An 8,345-nucleotide genomic window follows, 5' to 3' on the forward strand; every position below is an offset into this window, starting at 1 on the left:
ATGTTTACTGTCGAGTGTTACAACTATTTCCTTTTTAAGGAGAGCTATAGAATTACTCCATACCTTTGTTAGACAAAGCGTTCATCCCTTGACCGCGGCTACGTTAGGCGACGGGCTGTCGCCTCGAGCCAAAGCTCACTATCACTAATCTCGAACAATTACAATCGGATTGAACAACTACAATCGTTTAATTACAGCTGTCGTAAACTCTAGATCGCAATGCTGCGGGATTATCCAAAATTCCAGAGGCTTCGGTGTTCTCTCGTCTCCGACATATATAATGTTTGTATATTATATATAAAATTTCACATAATCTTATATAAAAATTTTAGATAATCAAATAATTATTAATTATTTATCTATTTATCTATACTGTATAACAATACTTTTATAAAAAAAAGAAAGAAAAATGAAAAATATTATCATATCCATGTTTAACACGTTGGTCGCCCAGCGTAATTCGGTTAAGTTCCTGCGGAGCCCAAATCCGACCGTCGGTACGCTTTGCGGCTGGAGTATTCCGAGAGATTTCATGGCAGATATCCCAGATCTTTCATTTAGTCGAGAAGCATACTTCTTGCGAGACGTACATCAGTGATTTTTTCATCCTCAAAATATTCAGTAGACAGCGTGAAAATATATTTGAAAGTAAGGAGAGTTACTACTCTACAATAATGGAGAAACTGGTATCGACAGAAGTGACCAGATGGTCTCATATGCCAGTACGATACGGAAAAGCATCAAGTGGTATTGGAAATTAGGACTACATTTACTCTTAGGAACAACTATAGTAAATGCTCATATTGTGTACCAAACAAGCACAAACGAAACAATACAGATAAGAAAATTTCAGAAAATTCTCGTTTCCGAATGGTCCGATGTGCCGGACAACCATCGGAAGAAAACGAAGGTGTTCCACCATTTGGAGATTCGTAAGAATCAGGAGGGCAAACCTATAAGAATGATGTGCACCCTATGTTACGAGAAGAAGAGGCAAACTGTCACACGCGAAGAAGCGAGAAAAAACATTTAAAAAACTACAACATATTGTTCGAAGTGCCCAAAATCACCCCAAATGTGTTTGGGATGTTTTAACAAATACCATGTGATATAGCATAATATAATATTTTATCCAGAATATAAATTAATAAAAAGTATGGTATAATGTGTTTTTAATATTCTATGTTGTATATCCTATATATAATATCCTATATTTAATTAACTCGAACAAGAAGAGTGTCACCCAACTTACGGGGGCCCCACATAGATACGCATGACGTGGCGATCAACATGTTAATATGAAATTGTATGGAAGAGTGGTACGAAATAGGAAAGATTATATAAAAAAAAGAGAAAATATCGTGTTCATCTAATAACCAATACACAAACCTGGCATGGCGGGATGATCTATGTCGAGGGCTGGGGCTTCGATTTCTTGAAGAAGTAGTATATTTTTTATTCATTTTCGACTTGCTTTCTGGAAATTAAACATGTTATTTTTCAGAAGAAAAATAAAATTTTAGTGTATATAGAAAATATCAACTATGAAGAGAAGTATCTTATCTAGTTAAAATAATGGTAAAAGATTTCAAATAATAAACAAACCTAAATTTTCATTATTTAAAACAACAACTGTACGACGTTCCTCAATTTCATCTGTTTTGACTGTTGTACCTTTTATTTCTTCTCTTTCAAATATAGGTTTCGATCCTTCTCCTATGGTTAAATAAATTTATTTATAAATAAAACATCCAACGTACTTGCACATGAAAGAAACAATTAGGCAGTATTAGCAGTTGTGACAGACCTTAGAAATCTTAAGGTTGATATGTAAATAAACTGACTACCTCTGAACGATTGTAAGCCAGGACATTTTATAATAGATGTATGAAGCGAATGAAATGGTAAACATGCTATAAAAAAGATAGAAATATCATTATCTCTTATTTTATATTACTACTTCTGTATTAATATTACATATGTCAATTATGTGAAAAATGTATATATATATTTGTTATTAAAGATATAAATCACATTAATTGACTGCTTATTATACAAATATATATAACGTTTTTGTGTACAAGTCATTCTTCAGATTAAATGTACAAATGAACGTAAATGGCTTACAATTTTCTTCAGTGCCAGAAATCACAAAAACAATTTTATATACACAAATCCATAATTATAAGAAACATTAAGTTACGAAATGCAATCTTTACTTTATGTTATTCTGAATAGATTTTATTATATATACGATTTAATAATTAATAATTAATATTATATATTTTTTATTAGTAATAATTACTAAGAATTAATAATTTCTTTAGACTTTATATATTTCAAAAGCCTCAACTTTTTTCTATTAAAACTTTAGTTAAAAAATAAGAATTTTCTTTTAAAAAAGTTTTGAAAGATTGGACTAATTTATGTTTAACAAAATTACAATCCTATGGTGATATCTTCCGAGATGCTTCATATCTTCCATGATGATTAAAAGATCTTCCACTTAATTGATATATGTATAACTGTTAAATAGATGGTACATTTATACTGCACGTGTGAGAGTGCATTTGAGTGTCGAAGGACGTCCAGGTCTCAGCTGCAAACATAATCAAAAGCGATGAAAAACGGTTAGGAGTTATTAAAAGCGATTAGAAGTTATTAGAAGCGATCAAAAGAAAACAAACAAGAAAGCGAGTAAGTTGTCGAGTCCTTTAGAGAGTAACGTACATGTAGAGCTGAATAATTTGTAAATAACTTTTAAACTTTTTGTTTTTCCAAATCCTCTCTATACCTTAACGTGGTAGCAGAGCGTGGTTAGTAGTTTTGCGAGTTGGTTTGAGTGAATCTCAGTAAAGGAAGAAATGTTCAAAGGATATAGAAATACTACGACCACGTAGAAACGCTTGAAAAGGGATAAGAAATCAATCAAAATGGAGAGATCGGAAATTATGATATTTTATGGTATTTGATAGCGAGGATTACGGTGTATGGGAGAAAAGAATTATGATGTTTCTGAGGTATGAAGAATGCGATACCGTTATAACCAGAGTGAAGACTGAAACAGATAATGCAGACTGGGATAAAAAGGATCTGAAGGCAATAAACGTAATTTACAGTGCCATCACGAATAGACAACTAGAATTTATTAGTGAAGAACGAACAGCGTATGCAATAATGAAAAAGTTCGACGAGATGTACTTGAAAGAGTCTACAGCACTACAGATCGTGTGCAGAAGGAGATTAAAGAAGATGAGGCTTGATAATTGAAGATGAACATTGATTCAGCATCGTTCTTTAGTGATTTTGAAAAACTAATAAATGAATTAAAAAGTGCGGGCGCACGAGTGAAAGAAAAGAAAAAGCTGAATTACATGCTAAATACGTTACCCGAAGAGTATAGCTACATAGGGTATCTAATAAATACATTGAAAGAAGAGGATCAAACGGAAGCGTATGTGAAGAATAAAATAGAAATAGCGGAGAAGAAAAATAAATTTGATCAAGGAGAAATGAAAACTAACACTTTTGCTGCAAAAAAAGGAGAATGTGGAAATGTAGGACACTTTGCGAGAAGAAGCAAGCGGGAAACAGTAACAGTTGTCGGCATGGGTCAACACGTGGTCGCGGCAGAGGAAGAGAAAACAGAGGCTATACGAGCAGGGGACGTGGAAACTTCCATCGTCAATCAGCAACGGGCACGAGCGAGCAGGGCAACTCAGGAGCAGGCACATGGATGGTGTGACATCAATCACATCTCAACCTACATCAGAGATAAGACATCAACCCCCGAGCTTCGGAATCCTTTGGACACATTACCACCTTATCATCATAGCTTACACCAAGGCTGTGACGCACCTTAGTCCACATCAGAGATAGGATATCGACCCCCGACCTTCGGATACTTTTCCACATCACAACCTACACCGAGCCTCCTCAACATCCTAAAACCAAAACGTATATAAGCCGAGACTTCACCCAGCTCGGGGAGTTCTTGTTCTAGTCGCTGTTCTCGTACAACCCCCTTTCTCCGGTTCAGTGTTATTCTATTATTGTAAGTGCTAAAATTATAATAAAGTTAAATTAAAAGAAAATTAATAGTTGGGTTACTCAGCTTTAGTAGCTCAACTTTCTTTTCTCTTACAACCCAAGTATCAATTTTACGTGACAATGGCAAGGACGCACGCAGCACACAGCAGCGAGATGAACGAACTAAGTAATAATGAAATAATTTGGCTATTAGATAGTGGTTGTACCGATCACATAATTAATAACGTAAATTATTTTGATAAATGTATCGACCTTAGAAAACCAGTAAATATATATTTAAGCGATAATAGACCGGTAAAAGCAACAAAAGTTGGAATCGTTATAAGCTACTTTGAAGTATTTGGAAAACAAAATAAAATACATATAAATAAGGTATTTTACGCGAAAGAAATGTCCGCAAATTTGATCAATTCAGGTAAACTAACAGATAATAAGAATACGGTTATTTCAAAAGGAAATATTGCAAAAGTAATAAATGAGAACAATAAACTTACAGCTGTAGCGTTCAAAGAGAAGGGGACATATAAAATGAAAAGTATATTGAAAGGGAAGGAGCACTTAGCAAACAGTGCCGAACGTAACAGTATGAGTCAAAAGGAAAAATGGCATAGGATGCTAGGACACGTCAATTTCAGATACTTGAATATTTTGGGTAAAAAGCAGCTAGTGACAGGTATATCGAATGAATTTGAAAGGGAATTTTTGAAATGTAAGATGTGTATAGAAAGTAAAATGCATAACCTACCGCTCAAAAATAATCGAACTATGTTTTAATAAGTTTAAGTAAGAATAAGTTTTAAATTTTCTGTTAATTTATTTGACAAGCATGTAAATATGATTAAGTATACGATATAAATGTAAGGAGGCGTGTTAAATAGATGGTGTATTTATACTGTACGTGTGAGAGTGTATATGAGCGTCAGAGGACATCCAAATTTCTATTGAGACAAAAGCAATCAAAAGCGATTAAAAGCGGTTAGGAGCTATTAAAAGCGATCAGAAGAAAACAAATAAGCAAGCGAGTAGGTTGTCGAGTCCTTCAGAGAGTAACATACATGTAGAGCATACATAATTTGTAAATAAATTTTAAACTTTTTATTTTTCCAAATCCTCTCTATACCTTAACAGTAACATATTACATTTTGCAATCAAAAAAGTAAATCTCAATCTTTACTTAAACATTTCAAAACTAATTATTTTTTTAGTTTACAGTTGTTTGCATAGTATTTCCTAATATGTGCAATATTAAATGTTTATAAAATTTGTAAACCAAATCCTATTTCATGGCTATGAAGCAGAAATAAAATTGTCTATTTATCTAAGAAGAAGCCAATGAATTCAAATAGATTCAGCAAAAAATATTTTTGTTTCATTATAGAATTTTCAAATGTAATAGTTAATCTCAAGTAGTTATTATTGAATATAATTTTGATTTTTCAATTGTAGAATTGTAACCTTTGGTGATGAATTTTCAATCGAAAAGTTCCTGATCTTCAAGACTAATGTTCCTTCTTCCACTGTTGAATTAAAAATACATTTGACACCTCGCCATAGTAGGTGTCCTAATTAAACTTTCGTGCTTTTAAACATGCAAGCATATAGCAAAGTATATGGCAGATGCACAAAATGGAGCAAGAATTTAAAGTATATTTTTACAAAAAATTACTGTCGTATAATAATTAAAAAAATTATTTTTTGTGCAAACTCCATAACAGAAAAAGAAAATATAAAATAGCAAAAAGAAATAAAAGCACTCTTAGAACACTCAAGATAAAAGATATTGTGCTTACATATTGCACATACATATGTTTAATACCCAAATATTCAAATCCAACGTTGTATTCCAAATTTTCTTCATCCTTGGTGAATCAAAAACACATTATTGACTTCAGCGTTGTGTAAATTGTGTTGAATGCTCTAGGAAACAATATGATGATAAATCCATTATCTTCATGTCTGTAGAAACTTCCACATAATGTCATCATTCTTCAGCTGATGAATTTAATAAAGTGAAAATTTTGTATTCTTAATCAAATTTTAATCGCATTAGAAAAAACAGGAAAGAATATAACATATGGTTTTGAATTTTACATTAAAAAGCATACAATCCACTGGAACTTGAACTTATAAATTATGATTTTCGAAAAATTCCAAAAGGATTATCTTTCAAGTTGAATTCATATATTCCTTAAGTATTTCTTCATTGGATGACTGAAAGTTGTTAGATAATTGTAGAAAAAAAAACATTTTACCCCTTCCTCTTCTGACTGCTACATCTTCTAGATACATAATACCTTGTTGGAGATTATCAATTATCACTTTTCTTGACACATTTCTACCAATAACCATTTGATTCTTCGTAGTTTTACAGCATAAACTAATGTACCTTTTGGTCCTTTACTTTGTTGATGTATACCTGCATAGTTTGACTATTATCTTTTTTAAATATATTTGATTATAACTAATTGTATACTGTATCAAGTTGCAATATATTTTGCAATGAAAAATATTAATGATAAGCAGAAAGATCATTTTGTCAATTTAAACAAAATCAATGGCAGAAAGTTAAAATTTTAAATAATTAACAAACCTAAATTTTCATTATTTATAGCAACGACTGTATCACATTCCACAATTTCTACAGTTTTTGACTGTTGTACTTTTTATTTCTCCTCATTTAAATATAGGTTTCGATCCCTTCTCCTATTTTCTTCGTCCTTAGTAATTCAAAAACACATTACATATTAACTTTAAAATTATATAAATTGTTGAAAATCATAAAAGATAATACGATAACTATCATCTTCATGTCTGTAGAAACTTTTATATAATGCCATTATTCTTCAGCTGATGAATTTAGTAAAGTAAAAAGCTTGCTATGTTTAATTAAATTTCAATCATATGGAAGAAAAAGAAAAAGATGTAACGTATGGTTTTCAACTTTACCTTATAAAGCACAGAATCTGCAGAAACTTGAATTCATATACTCCTTTAGTATTTCTTCATTGGATGACTGAAATTTCTTAGGTAATTAGAGAAAAAAACAACATTTTACCCTCTCTTCTTTTGACCAGAACATCTTCAGGATTGATAATATCTCGTTGGAGATCGTCAGTTGTCGCTTTGCCTGGTACATTCCTGTGAATATCTACTTTAATTCTTCGTAGTTCTGCAGCGCTAACCTGTGTGCCTTCTGGTCCTTTAAATAAAGGTGTTGTACCATCTGATGGTTCTAATCTATAATGCAAAAGAATTCACTTCATTAAACATTAATTTTCTTTTCATAAATTAAAGACTAAATTATATCTTTCAACATCACATAAATATGTACCTAATATTGCTATTATAATCTGCAAAAAAACTTATATTTTATATGTATATGCTATAATATATCCTCTAAACATTTGCTTTAAAAGTAATTTTGATTTATTCTTAAACAATATCGTTTAATTGTCTAAAATGAAGTGTCTTAGATTAGTCATACTTACTTTTTAGATAATATAGATGTATTAGATGTATTTGATGTAACAGTTCTATGTCGATTTTCCGTGGATTTGCTTTTACTCTTACTGCGGCTGTGATGTGAAAATCTTCCTCTGGGCAGTGGTAAACCTTTCTCAATAGCACGACGTATTTCATATTCTAAAATCTTCTTCTCCTTCAACTTTTCATGTTCTCGTAGCCTTTGTTGTTCTATCATCCATTCGCGCCTACGCCGTAATCGTTCTTCTTCTGTTCTTCGTAGACCAGCCTCGTAGTTTCCATTGCGTGATAATCTCAACTTTTCATCACGATGGGAATGATTCGACACGTTTCGTTTCATTTTCCAAGGAAGAAAAATTTCGTATGCGTGGAAGTTAACCTACAAGTCTTTTTTTGAGGTTACAAATACAGAAGATTCAAATATGTACGTTATACCAAAGAAAAAACATAATAGTAATGTAGACTTACAAAAAATTTGCTGGAAGTTGAGGAAGTTAGGGTAGTTCAATAATAAATTGATGTATCAGCCTATTAGCAACAAAGTTATTGAATTGCATAGGAGGGATTGTCAAAGGAATCCTTGGATTTGGAGATCAAATGGACATATATACATACAAGGTGTAAATAAAATAAGTGTCAAGAGAATCATAGTATGATTCTATACCTTCAAATTGGTAGAGATTTATAAAAAAAGAGTTAGTGCAAAAACGACCTTGATCTTGAAATTCAAGATAAAAATTTTTTATTATGAAAGAATTCTACTCATCACGAAAAACAAATGTTTCAAATGTCGCAATGACTTCTTCTCTCGG

At 31.7% G+C, this 8,345-nt stretch overlaps 1 protein-coding gene across 2 annotated transcripts in view; it reads right to left on the reverse strand.

Annotated features, from left to right (window-relative positions):
- Positions 1-8,145, reverse strand: part of LOC100742483 (zinc finger CCCH domain-containing protein 13) — a 13,465-nt gene extending 5,320 nt beyond the window's left edge. Inside the window, exons 1-5 of one of the 2 annotated variants that reach the window (XM_003493748.4) lie at positions 8,002-8,145; positions 7,539-7,920; positions 7,106-7,287; positions 1,606-1,716; positions 1,390-1,477 (exon numbers count right to left, since the gene is read on the reverse strand). In XM_003493748.4, the coding sequence (XP_003493796.1) occupies positions 1,390-1,477; positions 1,606-1,716; positions 7,106-7,287; positions 7,539-7,873 (716 nt within the window). In that variant the 5' untranslated portion in view covers positions 7,874-7,920; positions 8,002-8,145. Of the gene's footprint in view, positions 1-1,389; positions 1,478-1,605; positions 1,717-7,105; positions 7,288-7,534; positions 7,921-8,001 lie in introns of both variants that reach the window. The other variant, XM_024371396.2, reaches the window with a different exon arrangement.
- Between the last annotated feature and the right edge of the window lie 200 nt (positions 8,146-8,345).

Source organism: Bombus impatiens, unplaced genomic scaffold (assembly GCF_000188095.3).
Source record: "Bombus impatiens unplaced genomic scaffold, BIMP_2.2 scf_1283, whole genome shotgun sequence".
Classification (NCBI taxonomy): Eukaryota; Metazoa; Arthropoda; class Insecta; order Hymenoptera; family Apidae; genus Bombus; species Bombus impatiens.